This window comes from Hypomesus nipponensis, chromosome 12, assembly GCF_054491055.1.
Source record: "Hypomesus nipponensis isolate SF chromosome 12, ASM5449105v1, whole genome shotgun sequence".
NCBI classification, from domain to species: domain Eukaryota; kingdom Metazoa; phylum Chordata; class Actinopteri; order Osmeriformes; family Osmeridae; genus Hypomesus; species Hypomesus nipponensis.
Window position 1 is genome coordinate 14,138,490 of NC_140372.1, and position 20,217 is coordinate 14,158,706.

Below are 20,217 nucleotides of genomic sequence, written 5' to 3' on the forward strand. Positions count from 1 at the left end.
AGATGGGGATTCAGACGACATGGATTCCTGAGTGAGGGCTGTGTGCTTCGACCACCACAGCTCAGCTCTGTCAGGGGGATTCTTCATTTGGTTTGTAAGGTTCACACGTCTAAGGAGACGTGTCTTGACAACGACCCACTGCTGCCAGACACGCATATTTAGTTTGACTCGGCTGAGTTTCTTCTACTGTAGGGCCAGGAGACAAGCTTTGGCAGAGTTCCCTATTCTTGACTCGGTAAACCGATGACATTAACAGATCGTTCTGAATCAGAATGACCTGTAATACTGGATCTCAATGTGTGCTCTGTTTGGAGACTTGTTCTGATCCAGTCGGGTTTGTGACTTTGTATCTTCTGTGTTTCTTCTCATTTTGTACTGGGTCCGACTGTGTATGCTGTTTGTCCACTGAGTTTTAGCTTTGATCTGTCCTCCATTGTATTTATTTGCTTCATTTTCATCCAGACCATCATTGAAAGTCAAACTGTGTTCTTAATTGATTTGCCTGCTAAAATAAAGGTAAACTTAACAATAGAACACATTGCCCTCTAGTGACAATGAACTACAATGACCATTTGTTGGTCAGCAACCTGTTGGTTGTGCAACACCCCACACGTAAACCTGCATCACAATGTCACTGTGCCGCACCAACTTTGAATTCACTTCAACTAACTTAAGTTTACTGAGCATGCCCAGTAACGTACTGTACCACCAAGGAAATATCATTCTAGTCTTTTCTTTGGGTTGAAGTTGATTGATCCGTGGAACAATGTAAAGCTTGTTGTGACATGCATTGTACAAAAGACTATACAATTTAAATGCTATTACTTGATGGATGTCTCTCACTTTCTGAGTGTAACAAAGGAGGGAAAACAGGTCATAGGCAGATGCTGTCATACCAGGCCAACATGCCTGGACATGGGGTATGGTATAAGCCTAATAACTCCAATTGGGTGCATTGCTGATAATGCACATTTAAGCGTGCCTCAAATGCAGCTTCCCCATGACTCTTATTGCACTGTTGATGTAGACAAGGCAAACCAAGACAAACAATACATTTTCCAAAAAGTGAAATCAACATAATTACAGATCTCATTTGCAAAATAGTATCTTGCACCTGTTCGAAAAGAATGTGAATTGTCCTTGGGAATGGGAGAACAGTCGAATGCCAAGTGTAGATTGGATCTGTCAATCAAAAGATGGGCGGCTGTTTAGGCTCTCGGAATTATCCTGCAGCTCTTTAGGACCCGGGGGTTTCCACACTTGAAGCGGATTTTCTCCTACCGCTTGTCATACAGTCTATTTTATTAACGCTGTACCTGAAGGTGCGTGGCGGGGCAACCTCTCCTCTCCGTCGGTTTAGAGAAACTGTGGTAGGCTGTTATCGGACAGGACATTCACATGCAACCCACACAAAGCTTCTGAAGTTATCAGAGAGGGAATTTCGGAAGGTAATTGGAAGAGGTAGACGAGAAAGGAAAGATGCAAGGAGTGGGCAGGTGGTCGCGGTTCGGATTGTGTACCTGCTTCATCTTTCTGGTTGTCACCGGGACGCAATCCCAGAGGCCAGGTAAAGTTACGTGAATTCCCTTTGGACTTTCCAACTAATGGAAAGTCGCAAAAACATCATTACATCTGTACTGAACTGGAAGCAATCATTGACTGATTCCATCATATCTTTTTGTGTTAAAATCATATTATATCAAATCATAACGGGTTTGGGTGGATTGGAACTGTCTGCTATTGCTTGTCTGCTATTGCAAGTTAAAAGCCCCATATTAGACCTGTTAAATAGAATGTGGGACGATATAACTTTCTTGAGGTATTCTTTAAATTCATTAATTTCATGTTCTTAAGGTTCCACAAAACCCTTTCAGACCAGAAATTAACTATTTATGGGTTATTTGCTTCTTAATCATAAATATGCAGAGAAATTGACATCCTAAAGGTTATAAAGAGGTTTGATAGACATTTAATCCATTGCTGTGGGATTGTGGAATGAGGTTGGTAGTTTTGCTCAATGCCTGGACTTGTTGTAACGGAACTGTGAATAGCCAGCTCTCATCAATGCTCTGACTCACAGAAATCCCTCCTGCACCCTCGTCAGACACAAGCGATGACTAGTTACAAAAAATGTATCTTACCAGATAAAAAGTACAGATGGTACTGCATATTTTTTTGCTGCTCAACCTATGTCGTATCTTGTCTCATACCTTGATTCAATTTTGTTAGACAATGTGATATTATTCAAGAAAACCAACAAGACTTTAATGGTCTTTTGATTCTCTACAAATGATTGTGCTCTCAGTGTTAAATGTCACTTGTTTCACTCTGAAATCAATCAGCTGCAGAGTTGTGAGCAGCTATTTTCCTGGGTTGTCAAAAGGGTATTTGAAAGTGCAAGCATGCCGGTGTTGTGTGCGTGCGTGTCTTCTTGTGTGTGTGTGTGTGTGTGTATGTATGTATATGTGTGTGTGCGTGCATGTGTGCACGTATTTCACAGTTGTGTTACTTTGCTTCAGGGCAGTGATTTGCGGTGTGCTCAGTATTTCCCCTCTCCAAGCTTGGACGGTTCTTTTCCCAGGAAACAGGCAGCACTTCATCTCCTCTCCCCCTGACTTCATCAGGCTTTGTTTCCATGTCTTGTTGACCCGGCCAGGGTGTCACTGGCCACATTGTCCCCCGGCCCTTCTGCTTCACACTCAAGTACAGTACAAGGGCTCAAGATCACTGCTTCTTTTGTCTCTGTGCTTGGGGGAGGAGATGTGTGTACATGAGTATGCCTGTCTGTATCTGTGTGTGTCCATGTGTGTATTCGTCTGTGTGTGTGTGTGTGTGTGTGTGTCTGTCTGTCTGTCTTCCTGGATGACTGTCTGTCTGGCTGGCTGTCTGTCTGTCAGTGTACAGTTTGTCGGTGTCTGTCTGTCTGTGTACAGTATGTCTGTCTGTCTGTGTACAGTATGTCTGTCTGTCTGTGTACAGTAGGTCAGTCTCTTCTGAACGTCTGCCTGACTGTCTGAATGCTTGTCTTTTTCTATGTCAGTGGAGGCGGGATAAAATGTAATGTATCATCATTTGTGTACACTACATTCATTGTACACTACTATAGTAGCCATTTCAGTCTAACAAACAGAAAAAGAGAGGATGAATTCACCGATTTCAGTAGTTGAAGCCATCTTCTCGTGCAGCAGAAGAGAGGCCTTTTTACAGTTTCTGCTTTCAATATAAAAATGTATATTGAGACAGTAAGTGATAAACACAACTTTTCAACCAGTTACACACTTGTTCCCCATCACTGTCAGACATGCGACACCCAGCTAAATTGACAAAGCCAGAGGTGTTGCAACTCTGCCATCACAATCAAGAATTTACCAAGTCTGTAATCATTTTGGAGGACACTTTGCCAAGTGTCTGTATGGCAGATGGCAGATCAGTTACACAATTCTAACCTTACAGCAGAACATTCTAACATATTAAATAATATGATGTATTTTCACTTATAAATATTGCAACTTATAAAAGCATTTAAATTAGTTTCTGTATTGTTACATAATTACAACATTGTTATCTATCACCATTTACATGATGGTTACGATACTACTACAACTTTGTGTCGGGTAAAAATAAAAAAAAACTGGTAGTTCAGCCTCTACTCGAATGATTTGATCGAACAATCGAGTAGAATGTCTATTTCTAGAAGGATCTGTTAGCAGTTATAAGTGTCCACTGCTGTTTTAGCTGAAGTTTATACAGGATGTCATCGATTGCAGAGGAACTATCTACTGCTGTGTAGCCCTGCATCTGATAGGATGATTACATGGGAGCCATGCTGTCACAGTGGCAGTTTATTCCATAACCTCTCAACAGCATCTGGATTCCTGCATTTATGCACAGCTGCTGAATATACCTGTAAGGGCAAGATCCTCCATAACAGTTACAATCACACAGCTGAATGTGTTATGATGATCAGAAGTAATCTCATGTCTCTGTGTCACTCAGACGCTGCAGCAAATATCTACTAATCACCAACAGAAGTCTGTTAATATTCAACAGGTTACCGGTTTAATGTTAGGGTTGAGATTGAGGAAGTGAGAGTGAGTTTAATGGATGGTTTGATCAGTGTTTATTGTTACAAAGTTTACATAGCAACATTTTGTCATGTGTACAGGGCTAGTAGGTACAGAAGGTTGGAACTTGGCTTCTGAGTGACAGACGTCTGTTGCTCATTATTTTGTGTCTGTGAAGCCACGGGCTGTACTTAATCTCTGATGAGGAATCCATCCCTGTGGGGCTTGGCGGGGAGATCATGTGCACTGCATACGCGTGTGCATGTGCATTTGGTTGTGTGTGAGAGTGAACATGTCTGGCTTGGTTCAGAATCGAGAGAAAAGGTAGTATACTGTGTACCATGTGGTTAGCAAGTTAGCTGGTCTGTTAATAGCCTGCTAGTTCCTCACCATAGACCAAAAGTCTAGCTTTTGTATCCGTTTCTGATTGATCTGACAATGGTTTGGATTTCACTTTCAACATCTTGAGAACAACGTTTATGTGATCGGTTTTCAACTTGAATTTCCTCTTCACCACATTGCCTGTGAATGCTGTGTTTATAAATGTCTATTTAGATTAGTGTTATCTATATTTGAAGCTTTTGTAGTTTGTTGCTACTGTAGTATCAGCTCAAAGTATTACTGCAGCACTGTAATCACAATGGTCCTGTCCAGGAACTGAAGCCAATTTAGCTAAATGGCACCTTTAACGATGAGCCTGGGTGTGTCGAGGTCAAATGAGAGGGCTTAAGCCTCTGACCTTCATCAAGCAGGTTTGGCGGGTATCTGACGACCCTAAATGTTTACCTCAGGTTCAATGACAGGGACAAACCCACTCACCAATAACTGGCCTTCAAGCTAGTTTCCTTTGTTAGCAAGGAACAGAATTCAGTCTTCCGTTCTTGAAGTTTCCTCTCAGGTCTCCATCATGAAGGTTTTATTGATGCTCTAAGAACAAGTGATGTTTCAATCCTCCTTTTTGTCCTACTTCTGTCCACCCCCCCTCCCCCCGGCACACACACACCTTTTACCCTCCCCTCCTTCCTCCTCCTTACTTCCTCTTAACAATCTTAGAGGATGGCAGTTACCAAGGTTACCATGTATAATACCAGTGTTCTTGAGTAATCACTTTGGTTACCCGCCTGTAAAGGGCTTAGGTGGTGACAGAGAACCCTCTTCTCTAGCGTCTCTCAGGTCACCATAGTTCAACTCACTAATCAACCTTTGATCATCTTATACCTCTATACACATAGGTATACTAGACAAAACAAACACAATACCGTATTTTCCGGACTATAAGTCAAACTTTTTTTCATAGTTTGGCTGGTCCTGCGACTTATAGTCAGGTGTGTTTTATTTAGCAAAATACATATAATTCAACGGATTCAGTGATGTGGAATGAGATTGGGAGCTTGGTGAACTAGTTTACCGGTAACTTTCTTGTTGGACTCGCTGGCTTGTTATGCTTATTTAGCCTATTTAGCCTCCTAGGTATGTTCTTTATGCTATTGTGTAGCTGAATACTGGACATCTATTGAGCCTGTTGTTCTGTGTGCTATTCGGTAATTGAATAACTTGCCTTTCCACAAGAAATGTCTGTTCTTGGTCTTGGATTTTGTCAAATAAATGTCTAAATAAATGCGACTTATAGTCCAGTGCGACTTATATATGTTTTTTTCCTCTTCATTATGCATTTTTTGACTGATGCAATACTCCGGAACGACTTTTGCAAAGGGTATTCATCATTCTGCTCTAAAAGGTCTGCATTTACAAAATATTTTATGATGCTTCACTTGAGATATGATGCTTTTGTTATTGAAGGACTTTTCTATGATCAGGATTGTGCCATTTTGTAGTTGATTTGGTTGTTTTTGCACTGTGCTTGGTCAAATATCGACCGTTCAGCACTTTCTACTGAAATACATTTAAAACTGGGCAATTCTGGTTCTTGATTTTCTGCTGTACTTATGATATGCTGTTTGTATGTTGCGTTGGATAAAACCGCGTGCTAAATGAATAACATATAAATGGCCCAGCTCTGTGGAATGAATAGGCTAATGAAAGGCTCCTCCTCTTCCTTTTCTTCCTCCTTCTCTTCCTCCTCCTCTTCCTCATCATCATCCTCAACCTTGTGTGTGTCCTATCGTTCCTCCCATCGGAGCGTGTGTGTCAGTAGGTGTTCTGGGATGCGCTGGTATGCAGTGTTGTCCCAGCTGGGCTGCTATCTCAGAGCGGGAGCTGAGGGTGAATGTGGGGGCCTGCAACACCTGTAGCCTACCTCATCTGCACTTCTCCTCAACAGTAGGACTCAGCCCCTTCCATGCTACTATGAAGACATGTGGGGTTTGATCATGTTTTTTCCAACCTAAACTGTGGACTGTTTTCCCAGACACTGAGTAAAGGTTTATGCTGGACCAGAACTAAAGAAGCCCTCTCCATGGAGAACTTCACTGGACAAATATGATCTAAAATACAGTAGATGGATGTCTAGGAACGATTAAAAGATGGTCATCTCTGTCCAGTGGTCTACCCTTGCTCCTAATCTGCAGCAGCAAACCAGCAGCAAACCAGTTTCACAAAGGGAGGGATTCCTTCTGGAAACAATAGATGAAAAACGGCCGAACTATCTATGACCCCCAGAGGGGTATGATCTCATGGGAGATACCATCTCAATGTTCCATGTCAGGATGTTGGGGCGTAGGGGGAGGGGGGAATTGTGTGGCACCTCGCATTAGAAGGTCAAGTGTATGTGCATGCATGTGAGTGGGTTCATGTGAGAGTGTACGTGTGAGAAAGTGGATTGGAGATAGAGGGACATGAGAGGAAGTTTAGGTTAACTTCCTCTTTTCCCCACGGAGGTCAAACACAAATCATGGCTCCCCCTCCAGCCTAAAGGAATGGTCACTACCCCAGAAATATTGGGTTGCATTTGGATCCTGCAACTCATTGATATGATCCCCACTTCAATCCTAATGGGATCATTTGGTTTGACATATGACATTTTAAGTGTGTATGTGTGTCATAGTCTGACGATGCCGTTCCTGTTGTCATGTGTGTTTATTACGTATGTGTGATTGTCCTGGGGCGATGGGTGTGTATATGTTATGTCGATTTTCAGTGTGTATTGTATGTGAACTGAGAGTTGTGAGTGTGTATGGGAGTGTGTTTGTGTGTGGGTGGTTGATTTGTGTAGGTGATGTGTTTCAACCCAGGTCAGAGCCACCCTGAGGGTTTTACAGTGTATGACCAGCTGTGACAGCTGTGTTTAGTTAGGTGGGCTCGAGGACATGACACGAGTTCATATGACAGCTCTCTCTGTGGTCTCACTGTACAGGTCACATATTGTACCTTATAGCTTATAGAAGGAGTGCGTGAGAATGACTGTGACCTAGTCGTAGTTGTTTTTTCCTGTTCACTTTTCCTGACTCTGCAATGTCCGTGCATGTGTGCGCTTGTCTGTACGTGTGTGTGTGTGTGTATGCATGTATGTATGTATGTATGTGTGTGTGTGTGTGTGTGTGTGTGTGTATGTGTGTGTATGTGCGTGTGTGCACATCTTTGTGCGTGTGTATGTCTGTGTGTGTGCGTGCGTGTGCATGTGTGTGTGTATGTATGTACGTGTGTGCGTGTGCATGTGTGCGCATGTATGTGCGTGTGTGTCTGTGTGGTATCCAGGCTGCAGGGTGTGGGCCTCTCCTGTTCAGGAATGTCAGACTGGTATTGAAGTCTGCAGGTTTACAGCCTCTCTCTCTCTCTCTCTCTCTCTCTCTCTCTCTCTCTCTCTCTCTCCCTCCCTCCCTCCCTCCCTCCCTGTGCTGGATAACAATGTATCTCCTCCTCCCTTAACCCTCTACCCCTCTTCCTCTCTCTCCCCCTCTGGTTTTCCTTTGAGACTCTTGCTGAAAGAGGAGATGAACAGGACAAAACAGGGAAGAAGGAAACACAATCCCTCTGTCTCTGGGGACTGGGAGTGATAGGACCACCTGATAGGGCTTCAACATTGGTGGGGTCTCAGATTGGGGCCTGATGGACTAGAACTACTTTTCTTCTGTGTTCTACTCCATATGTGGTCTTGTATTCCTCAGTGAATGGTGCTTTCATATAAAAACAAATGTTTGGCGTCTCACATTCTCTGCTTTCACAATGCTATGCCTCTCTTCCTGCCAACATCCCACTTGGGAATGCCGAAGTTGGGTTGGGGAGGGGTAGCAGGGTGTGATAGGAGCATCATGGAGGGTCATTTTTCTTTAATCTTTCTATTTTCAGTTCTCCATCCCCACCTTCTAACTCCTTTTCAAGCTCCGCCTCGACTAAGAGATTGCCACAAAATATGAATATTCTTCACCCTGCCTGGTAGCATAGCTCTGGTTGATTGACACTGTGGCTGGTGAATACAGACCGTTCTTTGACTCTGACCACTGCAATACTGGTAGAGCTCTGCACTTTTACATTTACATGTATGCATTTAGCAGACGCTTTTATCCAAAGCGACTTCCCAGAGAGAGCTTTACAAAAGTGCATAGGTCACTGATCATAACAACGAGATAGCCCCAAACATGAAGCATACATTGTGAAAAAACAAATGAGTCCCAAAGGGAAGAACCAAAAGAGCATGTAGTTAAACAAGTTACAGTTAAACAACATGAACCTCAAAAGTGCAAGAGTGTACCTGTAGAAAAGCAAGCAACAATAAACTAATATATTTCACAGCGAGTACAAAAAATGTACGTCAGTTACAACTAAGTAACTGAGTTAACTGACAACTAACTAACCAACAAGAGCAACAAGTCTCTCAATATCCTTGATCTTCAGCTGTACTATTTGAATGTTTTGGATGAAAGTCTCTGCAATGTGCATTTCCACCTCTGCCAAGTCTATCTAGCCCTAGTCTTTAATGCCTTTGTCTATGTGGTTGCTGTTCCTCTGAACGGGCCTGGTTGACAAAGTCTGCTGAGGCTGTAGTCAAGGGGACACAGATAAATCTTTTGGAGACTTTGGCCTGGTTCCATTCCAGTCTCTAGCTCCTACATTGTATGCTCTACCTGATTCCTATTTGTCAAATACCTTTTCTACAGGGCTCTGACCGTATGTGAAAAAAAAAAAAAAATCTAATAAAGGCTCTTGTATATTTGATATTAGAGAGACACTTCATGTCATAACTGGACAGCAGATGGCATCATTTTGTTAATGAAGTGTAACTGGCTATAGAGATGGTCAAATGTTCTGCCTACTATCTCCAAAATGATTTTTTAAATTCCTAACCCTGTATTTACCACTTACGGCCAATGTATACTTACTCTTTTGTAAATATATAATATTCAGAGACCAAGGGTCCCTCCTCTGGTGGGCGGATGTATTGCAGCACATTTGCTTGTCAGTTTTCTTTTAATGCATTTTTTCAAATATTGTGGCACAAAATATTTTAATAGTCATTTGAAAGTCAATCCAATGGACCACCTCAAGCTCTGCCTATGGGCAAACAAGAATTTTGTAGCGCATACCTGTTACAGCACTGTAGCTAAGTTGGTCTACTGTACTTTACTCTACTGTACTGTACTATTTTAATGTCTTGTACTCACCACTGGATGGCATGCTACTGTCACATACTTCATGACACACTGTCACTGTGACAAGAAACAACCACAGTGTGTGTGTGTGTGTGTGTGTGTGGGGGGGGGGGTATCTTCACACAGCTGTGTGGAGTTATCATTGTGGGGTCCTGTCATGGTGTCTCTCTCTAAATTTCTCCTCAAACCTGAACTAATCATCTGGCAAACAAAGTCTACTGGTCTCCTGCACTGCCAGCAACCGAAGATGTGTGTGTGTGTGTCTGTGAGCGAGAGTTAGGAAAATAACTAGAGACAGGTAATGAGAGAGGAGAGACGGAGCGAGAGAGAGTGCTATGGAGAAAGAGATATAGGTAGAGAGATAGTGACAAGTGCTACATTTTGGGCACATATTACCATTTTTTAACCCTGTGTACGGAGTGGGGTGAAAGCTGTTAAGAATGGGAGGACCTTTACATCCTTTGTAATCACACAGTATTGTATTGTATTATAAGCAGATTTTTATTTTATTTTTATTTACATTTTAGTCATTTAGCAGACGCTCTTAACCAGAGTTTACAGCTTACAGTAAGTACAGAGCATTCTCCCCGAGGCAAATTAGGGTGAAGTCCCTTGCCCAAGAACACAACATCATATGGTGCGGCCGGAATCGAACCAACAACCTTCTGATTTATAGCCCGACTCCCTAACCGCTCAGCCATCTGACCCATCCGTCCTGACAGTTATGATGTCCAGTAGGTAGACCACCCACTACTGGTTAGATTGGGACACACACTCCCAGATACAAGGAATTACTCATGCTGCTACTTACTTAACATCATTCTCTACCCCCCACACACTTTGTCACATACTTTGTGCGTTAGCTATGTGTTCTCACGATGGCTTTGCATGGCCCCAGATTGGAGTTCACAGGCTATACAATTACTGATTGCTGTGTGTGCGTTTGTTTGTGTGTGTGAGAAAGAAAGAGAGATAGTGTGTGTGTACCATCAGTTTGTGCACCAAAGGACATCCTCCCCGCACACACATACTTTAGAAGCACACACACAAATACCCACTGCATCTAGCACTGGCACATGGGGAGCAGGTTTGTTGATGTATGCTGCCTGGCCCCGGCCAGGTCACCTGTCTAGCTCTGGTTTGGTCTGGCTGGTCTGGTTGTTGTTTACCATTCCTAGCCCTCAGGGGTACAGAGAGACAAATGAGAGAAGGTGGTAGAGGAGAGGAATGGAGGAGAAAGAGAGTAGGGTATAAGAGAGGAGGCGGGAACATCAACATTTCAAGCTGGACGGCGGTAGGATTATCATACTGAACCTTCACCACTTCCCAGGGTGCGTTCTTGGGTCAGCCTGTGGAGGTGTGAGGGACGTGCTGTTTTGTGCGTGAACAACCCACACGGTTGTGTGTGTGTGCGCGCGCGCAGGGAGACGGCTGTGCAGGAATGTACAGCAGCTGGAGGGGTTGAGCCGGTGGCAGGCGGGCGGAGATGGGGGCAGGAGGGTGCGTGGGCATCAGGAGAGCTGAGCCAGGCGGTGGGAACCAGGGCCCTGGCTCTGAGCGGAGGAGGGTGGAGGAGAGAGGCTGCTGGGTAATTAAGGAGGTTCTTCCTCCTATGAGGCAACAGGGAACCCCATGGGAACAAGAGGCTTAAAGACAGCTATCCAATCTGTTACGCCCACTGTGTGTGTGTTTGTGTGTGTGTGTGTGTGTGTGTGTTTGTTCTCTCAGCTGCTCTCCTTCGCTCATCATCTCTTGTTCTGCCCAACCTTTCGCTCCAGCAGTTTCATATGTGCCGTGAGTGTCAGGCTGAGACCAGGATCACCCAACTAGGAACAACCCCTCTTCCTCGTTCTTCATACTAGAGGTGGGGGGAGGTGGGGGGGGAGGTGTGTAACAACTTAACCCCCGTTCGTGGGCCTCCCTTCTCCCATCCCTTTCACCCCTCCATCCCTCGCACGGTCCCCTTCCCTCTTTCCCTCGTCATCAATCAGACATTCTCCCTGGCCTGTCTTAGACATGTCTGGTGGAGATGTGCTCGGTTAGGGGCCTCCCTCTGTCCTTACATTAGTGCTCTGAAGTCCCTTTTCTCTCCCCCTTCTTTCTCTCTCTCTGCTCTGTCCACTTTGCCTTCTGTTGTATCCATCGTCTGCCTTCCCTGTTCTTGTTATCCACTCTCCGCTGGTCTCACCTTCCTCCTGTTGTTCTTTCCCCCTCTCTCTTTTGCTCTCTCTCCCTTGCTCTCTCTCTCTCTCCTGTTCTGTCTATCATTTTCTCCCCCCCTCTCTCTCTCTCTCTCTCTCTTTTATCTCTTTCTTTCCTTTCACCAGTACCCTCCTGTTCTCTCCCTCCTATCTGTTTCTCCTGTTACTCTTTTCCTCTCCCTCTTTTGGCTCTCTCTCCTCTTTCTGACCCATTTCTCTCATTTGTTTTCTCCTTTGGTCATCATTCATAAGCTAACTCCAAGTGGTGTTACATGTGTTTACTTGTGTGGCAACTTGATCCACTCTGAGTTCCTCTTGGTTGTATCTGTGGAGACTTTCGGAAGTTTGCCTTTAAAGCCGGCTGACGATGGGTCTCTTTGCGAATCATTCTCTCACAGGTCAGAGTCAAGGGTTAAGGTCAAGTTTCAGGTTGGGGTTAGGGAAAACAAGATTTTGAATGAAACTGAATTTTAAGTTCCCGCAAGAATAGCAATGCAAACTTGTGTGTGTGTGTTCTCTGAGGGGACACACTCACTAAATTATGTGAGGGAGGAGCCACTGTCAGAAAGAGATTTAGATTAACCAATGAAAGGTTCTTATTCGGAACAGCTCTGCCTCTAGTGTGTGTGCTTGTGTGTGTGTGTGTGTGTGTGTGTGTGAAGTAGAAGGAAGAGAGAGAGGGATGGAAAGAGAGAGAGAGAGAGATTGTGCAGAGGGCCAAATGAGAGAGTCTGTCCACCGGAGCATATCTAGGAGGAGGAGGGTGAGAAACGGAGTGTGTGGGGGTCAACTAATGCCTAGCAGACCGACTGGATTTAATTGTCGATCAGCCGAATAGAAGGAGGGCTTGGTAACTACTGCTTAGAGAACACACATCAGTTCTGGGACTATTCCGGACTATATTTGGCGTACCATCATCACGGACTGTGCTCCCAGTGACCCAGAGGAGAAACAAGGAGAAGTAACTGGTGGTTGAAGCCTCCAGGATGTCTCGGAACCACGCCAGGCTGGCTCTGCTATTCCTGCTGGTTCTCAGCCCTGTCCACCTGGAGGCCTGGTTCTGGTCCCAGAATCCGGGGCCAACTCAGGTACCCACAGAAGAGCCAGAGGCTGGAGGAAGAGGAGAAGATGAGAACCTGGCGGGAGTCGGGGCTGAGATCATCAACGTGGCCAGCGGCATCAGTAAGTTTGTGCAGGCATGGGATGAGAACCCAGAACCAGTGGGTGCTGACGAACGACTCGGAGGAACGGACCCGACCACACCAGGAAGCAGGCAGGATTCGGGTAATTCTAGCACAACTGAGCAGGCTGGGACGGGATCGGGTGTGGGATCAGAGACGGGTTTATTCGTTTCAGGATCTGTGTCCAGAGTGGTGCCTAGTTTTGGGTCTAGTTCAGAGTCAGGGATCAGCATAGATTCTGAGGAAGACAGCTCGATCCTCCCCACAAATATAACAGAGAGGGCGGGTTCACAAATCCAAGAGCGGGAGGAGTCTGACTCGTTGGTTCACCCGCAATGCCTCCCCGTGCCCTCTGATTGGCCAATCTGCTCTGGCAAGAAGGGAAAGTCTTTCGCTCTGCCCAACTTTCTCAACCACACCTCCATAGACGAGGTGGCGGCTGTCGCTCGCAAGTGGGCGTGGCTAGCGCAAGCCGGGTGTCACCATGGGGCTGAGTGGTTCCTCTGCCTCCTCCTCGCCCCTCAGTGTCCTCCTCCTGGCAAGCTGCCCCGCCAGGTACCCCCTCGCCAGGCAGCTCCACCCCAGACGGCCCCTCACCCTCTCCTACCCTGCCGTAGCTTCTGCCACATCCTCCAAGACAGTTGCTGGGCGGTCCTGGATGAGGGTCGACTTCCTGTGGCGTGTCACTTCCTCCCCGAGCAGGATCAGGAGCAGCGCTGTCCGACGTGCGTTTCCGTTAGTAACCGCAAAGGTAAACGGGCGCGGGTTAGAATGCATCCGTCACCCCCCGAGATACATTCTCAACCCGCGGGTCTCATGTGTGCAGTCTGTGTGCGATCTGTTGTGTTGCTTGTGTTCATGTACATGTGTGTGTCTCTGTACCTGCTGTGTATAATAGTGACTGTGTGACTGTGATTCTGAGCATGTGTGTTGGTACGTGTGCGTTTGCAGTAGCTCACTGTTGTGGCCTAGCCACCGCAATGTCCGTTCTTGCTATTTGTCCAAACCACGTATGAGCTGAAGCCTGTCGCCACGTGTCGCTTGTGCCGTTGTCATGACATTGCGATTGCTACATTGCACGTGCTCAGTGATGTAGACTGTTACCATTACCTGTTACCACCGAACTCGTAAAACAAATGCCTCTTTGCTCAATTGGATATACCTACAACCAATCAGAGCAACGTAGTATGTTGTTTGTTGAAAACAAATTCAACCCAAGTGCTCTTTGGTGACGTGGTTGATTACGTTACTGTTGATCATCTGTCCATCATTATATAAAGGCCGCCCTGACCATTTGATTGGTCTGAACAGCTCCTGTTCGGACATACTTTTTCCCAAAACTAGCGACCCCAGAAGTTGGGCTAGCAGCCAGGCTAAAATAGAATAACATGCAAGGTGAAAATAACTAACTTTTTTATTTATGATTTAGGTCTTTGGGGGATTTAATTGCAGGGGTATTCCTTTAAAGACCGACGCAGAAGAATATTATTTGCGATGTTCAGAATTCTATAAGTTTAGGTCTGGTGTCAAGCAGGGAGGAGACACTGTTACTTACACACCAACAAAGATATGCACATGCACTCTCTCTCTCTCATACACACACATCCCCGTAAAACAAGCGTTTCTGAGCACACACACACATTTCCACACAGGAAAGTATATGTATAAAACTTGCTATATTTATCCAAATGTCTACTTATCCCAATGAGTCTCGTTAGTTTCACATAGTTTATGATGTGTTGTGCTTTAAGGATCTTCTTAGACTGTACAGACAGTCACCAAATAGGGTGCTTGTTTAGATAACCTTTTAGCTTTAACATATACCCTTCTTGAACATATTTATAGAGTCAAATTTTGGAGGATGTAAGTGTTGAGCTGAATGTTGTCATCCTTAGCTGTGTCTGTGTGCATGTGTGTGTGTATTTGATGGACAGAAAGATTGTACGGGAAAATGAAAGGGACAAAAGGGACAAAAGAGAGCACAATCTTGAAACAAAGATCCTGTCGGCTAGATCCTTTAATGAAGCTCATTGAGCTACAGGATGTGTGTGTGTGTGTGTGTGTGTTTGAATGCCTGTTTGTGAGTGTGTGTGTGTTTCCAGGTCCCGTTGACATCACTTCTCCATATGTTCTAGTGTGTTTATGGAACACTGTAAGTCTGTCAGCACTCCATTCCCTACTGTGGCAGGTCCTGCACATGGCCAGAGTTACAGACGACCGTACAGATGCAGAAGCACACACGCTAAAGTTCACTCACGCACCCTCCCAGGCTTCCAGACTCTCAGTCACATGGCCATCCCCAGGCTATCTTAGGAAGCCCACATGCATCTCTAGAGGTCCTGGTCTCTGTGTGGGCCTCAATCAGACAGGAGGATCAGCAGCGACAGACTGGGAGATGGCTGGACCGTCTCCAGGGGAACAATACCCCCGTCTCATCCTGTCCAGGGTGGGGGGTCTTGAGGTTGAGGGGGGGCAGGGTGCTGGTAGGACATGCTTGAGAGGCAGGGGGAGATGTGCTCTGGAGGAAGAGTGTGGCAATTGTGCCCTTCTGCCAGGGAAAAAGAACGAGGGTGTCATTGCATGCCCCCGCCAGAACAAGGAACCATCAGATTGGTGTCCAGACAGGCCTGCTCAGAATCTTCCCCAAGGGTCGGAGGTCACGCCCACTGTTCTGTGTTTGCGGCCATGGAAACTATTAAAAGAGAATGTAAGGCAGTTAAATCACCAGTTGGTCATGTGAAGATGAACAGAGAAAGACATAAAGGGGGGAGGTGGAAAGAGAGAAGGGAGGGTTGTGGGGATAGAAAAGGACATGGATGTGGGAGAGACGAAAGGGAGAGAGAGAGAGACAGAGAGAGAGAGAGAGAGAGAGAGAGACAGAGAGAGAGAGAGAGAGAGAGAGAGAGAGAGAGAGAGAGAGAGAGAGACAGAGAGAGAGAGAGAGAGAGAGAGAGAGAGAGAGAGAGAGAGAGAGAGAGAGAGAGACAGACGGAGAGAACAGGGAAGTGAGAGAGAGCATTGTGTGGAAGAGGAGTTAACCATGGTGCGCCAGGATAGGTTCATCTGGGTTCTCTACTGGGTGGGAGTCATGGAATTCCTGGTCTGAGTGAGGCCTCTCAGCATCGCATACAACACAGCTGTCTGGCTGTCTGTAGCAGGATGACAGGCTGTCACGTGGTGTCACCCACAAATGCAACTGACTGATTTGCTTCCTACTGTGATCGAGATACTTACGTTACTGAGATGTCATGTAGCACTGTCATATCATTTATAGTCTACTATGCCTGGTAGCTGAGTTGTGGTTACTCTGTGAAGTGGCAGGGAAACACAGTCTGTTTCGTGACTCTGACCACCAAAAGACTGTAGAACTAACCATTTCTGATCCTTGATCTTCTACTGTATTTTATTCATGCACTATTTGTACATTGCCTTGAAAAAAGCGTCTTCTAAATGAACACAATGTAACGTAACACCGTGCAGGCATGGTGTGTTAGGCAGAGAGACATTTTAGTGCCATTTGGAGAGTATTACTCTGACTGTCGTGTTTTGCAGTGCAGAGTATTACTCTGACTGTCGTGTTTTGCAGTGGAGAGTATTACTCTGACTGTCGTGTTTTGCAGTGCAGAGTATTACTCTGACTGTCGTGTTTTGCAGTGGAGAGTATTGTAGGGGGGTAAATATTGTATAACAACCAAAACTAATTCCCCTATGGTTTAAAGGAAGATGGGAAACTGAACAGTGTATTTGCATGAAGCAAATAATGCCAATACCAATAGAATTCCAGGTATTTGACTCTATGGGTTAAATCAGAGCAAGAATGGTCAAAGTACGGTTAAATGAAATACGCATTTAATAACTTTGCAAATGAATGAAATCAATTACAAGGCAAACACGTTACAATATGAAAGCTTTCAATCTTACCTACTCTACCATGATCATTGTAAATCAGAGAGAAAGCAAGAGGTGAGCAAGGAGTAGGACAGTAGGACAAGGGAGAACTGAGGAGAAGGTCTCAGGAGATCAAGAATCCAAAGAACAATGCATTACAATTCCCTTTATACACAAGAACAACCAATCAGACCACATCTTGAATGGGGTGTGAGAGCCATCAAGTTGAGACCGTCCAGAAACTCCAGACTAGCATATGAGAGGTGGGGGCAGGTTTGACACCCAGCTTTACAGTATTACTCTGACTGTCGTGTTTTGCAGTGGAGAGTATTACTCTGACTGTAGTGTTTTGCAGTGTGGACTATTACTCTGACTGTAGTGTTTTGCAGTGGAGACTATTACTCTGACTGTAGTGTTTTGCAGTGGAGAGTATTACTCTGACTGTAGTGTTTTGCAGTGGAGACTATTACTCTGACTGTAGTGTTTTGCAGTGGAGACTATTACTCTGACTGTCGTGTTTTGCAGTGGAGACTATTACTCTGCCTGTAGTGTTTTGCAGCGCTGACACATCAAACAGCAATGCAGAGTTCAATTCCCCCCCGATGTCCAAGTATGGGCAAGGTCTCCCGAGCCAACTCTCCCTCACATACAGTACTGTAAGACTGTGTTCTGTGCCTTGGGGATCCAGCTCTACATCAGTAATAAGCTGTTGCAGCACATATGTCCATCTGGAACTCAACTCAAGGGAAGCAAACTGCAGGTCAGTCTAAGTCATTAAAGCACCGACATGGTCAAAATAGTGTTTGAGGCGTGTTGACATTTGTTGAGGTTTGGTGATCTTAGTAAATTGAGAATCTTTAGTTAGAGTGTTCCCATTAACATGGTTACATTCACTGTGTTGACCGAGGCCTTCTTAAAATCTTTGAGCGGTCCCATTAGCATGTACTATAGGGTTCTACCCAGCTGCCAACCAGGCCCAAATGGGCAGATGACATTGGAGAGGCCTGGTGTGTGTTCTCCCTATGATCTCTCTGTCATATTTAATCGCCCAGGGACTCGGTGGTGCCAAACATGAATTAAGGGCTGACCTAAGAACAAAGAGCTGCAAATGTGACAGCTGCTTCACCTCTGTCAGCAGTGTTCACTGACGGGCTGGAGGTCTGGCCCAGTTCACACAGACACATGCACACATACACACACACACATGCACACACACTCATACACACATACACGCACACTCATTATTCGGAAGTGCTCAACCCACTAAGTGCTCTTCCATAGGGATCACAGCTGGGGGTTTCCATAGTTGAACCCATTGACTTTTTAGCATCGGAGACAGGTGGTTTTCTCTTAGTGCTAGATACTGGATGCATGTGTACTTGTAACGATTTTAGTTTGCATGGTTTCAATATATTGGAAGGTATATATATATCAGTTCAATCTACTAAACTCTGTTGAATCATCTAAACTAAAATACTGTTGAATCATCATTTTGGTACATATGCAGCAAATGTTGAAGCACTGCAACATCCATTTTGGCTTGAATGCTTCTATCACATCTGTAATCTCTGCATGCAAAGCTCCTCCTGAACAGCTGTGATTGGTTACAGTCTGCGAGTGGTCATTAGCTCGTGTCCCTAGCCAATCAGGATGTTTCAACTGGCAAGCCCTGTTGGCTGAGAGCAGGCATTAGGGACCTTGGCTTGGAGGAACTCACTGAATTCCAATGTGGTTCCCTGTTCCCATGGACACACACACACATTAACACACACACGCACACACACGCACACCCCCACACACACACACACACACTCACCAGTCTCTGGAAGCACAGTCAGTTACACATACCAGCGCACCTACATGGGCACACATGCTGACTCACACAAACAAGCTTTTTATGTTTCTTTCATTCATGAATTGTTTTTGCTTTTTTCATTCAAATGTGTATAACTTGATTGCAAGTTATCCTTATACACAGCTCTCAGCTGTCTCTGTGTTATCAGATTGACCAATGGCAGGTGCATTAACATGAGATCCTGACTCCCACTCAACCCGATACCCTTTCTAATTGGCTGAAATCCCTGAGGATCTTTGGCTAAGCTTCAGTTGACATAAAGATTCAGAAAACATAACATAATAAGGCTTTGTGTTGGTCTGTGTGTGTGAGTGTGTGCGCGTGTGCACAGTATGTATGTGTGTGTGTGTGTGTGTTTTTTAGGGACAGCAACAGTCTGGTGTTGGTGTGTGAAAACATATGTTTTGAATTATCCCTTTGAGTCCCTCTTATGCCAGCTCATGTTGTCCAGTTAAGTGTTTACTTCCGTAGCTTGGGACTCACATCCCGAAAGTCAAGAACAACTTTGATTTTTTTTTTCTCTGGACCAGGTGTAAACATTTTAACATGTTTTTTGGGCGTCCTAAGATCCTGCACCAATGTGATTACGTTTTGTAATGTCCAGGATGGTGTAACTGGTGGGTAGCTGTCAGTTTTGACTGCCCAATAAAGACTTAACATTTAAATCTCTCTCTCTTTCTCACACACCCGCACACAAATCATACCCACTGTGCAATGGAACAAATGATAAAGGATTACTGATGGATCTTATGACCCCGGAAGAGGATCCGGTCTCGTTCTATCTGTCCCTGGACAGTCCTGTTCTGTCTAAGGAGAAGCGTTGGGTTCCCTGGAGGTGTAATTTCATGTGAACATTATGGGTCTCTTGTAGCTCTTGCATGTTTCCCTGCAGGCTATTTTAGTGTATGGGAACTGGGACTCTGCAGTGTTTCCGTGCAATGGTAATTAGAGGCAGACCAGGCCTCAGAGGGATGGAAACTTCCAGCAGAAGACTGGAGATGTACACATTGTCTGGAGATGTAGACATTGTCTGGAGATGTAGACATTGTCTGGAGATACAGACATAGTCTGGAGATATGGAGTTCGTCTGGAGATGTAGACATATTCTAGAGATATCGAGTTAGTGTGGAGATACAGACATTGTCTGGAGATGTAGACATAGTCTGGAGATGTGGAGTTAGTCTGGAGATACAGACATTGTCTCTAAATGTAGACATATTCTAGAGATATGGAGTTAATCTGCAGATGTAGACATAGTCTAGAGATACAATAGTCTGGAGAACTAGAGTTATTCTGGAGATGTAGATATAGTCTGGAGTCAGTCAATAGAGACTATTAAAATGCCTACAAAATATATTCTGTGACATATGTGAATGATAGCAACTACTTGAATCCTAACCTGGTGGTTATTTCTGGTTACTCATTTTCCAAGTGTCCCCTCCAGTCAGAACTGTATTTTCAGGATAACTTTCTGTAAATAAG

General features: G+C 44.9%; 1 protein-coding gene across 5 annotated transcripts in view; it reads left to right on the forward strand.

The window, feature by feature from the left end:
* The first annotated feature begins 1,317 nt into the window (after window positions 1-1,317).
* Window positions 1,318-20,217, forward strand: part of LOC146261635 (collagen alpha-1(XVIII) chain-like) — a 38,684-nt gene continuing 19,784 nt past the window's right edge. For 2 of the 5 annotated variants that reach the window (XM_084667585.1, XM_084667586.1), the window contains exon 1: window positions 12,416-13,743. In XM_084667585.1, the coding sequence (XP_084523711.1) occupies window positions 12,798-13,743 (946 nt within the window). In that variant the 5' untranslated portion in view covers window positions 12,416-12,797. Of the gene's footprint in view, window positions 1,568-12,415; window positions 13,744-20,217 lie in introns of those variants that run through there. The other 3 variants (XM_084667590.1, XM_084667587.1, XM_084667588.1) reach the window with 3 other exon arrangements.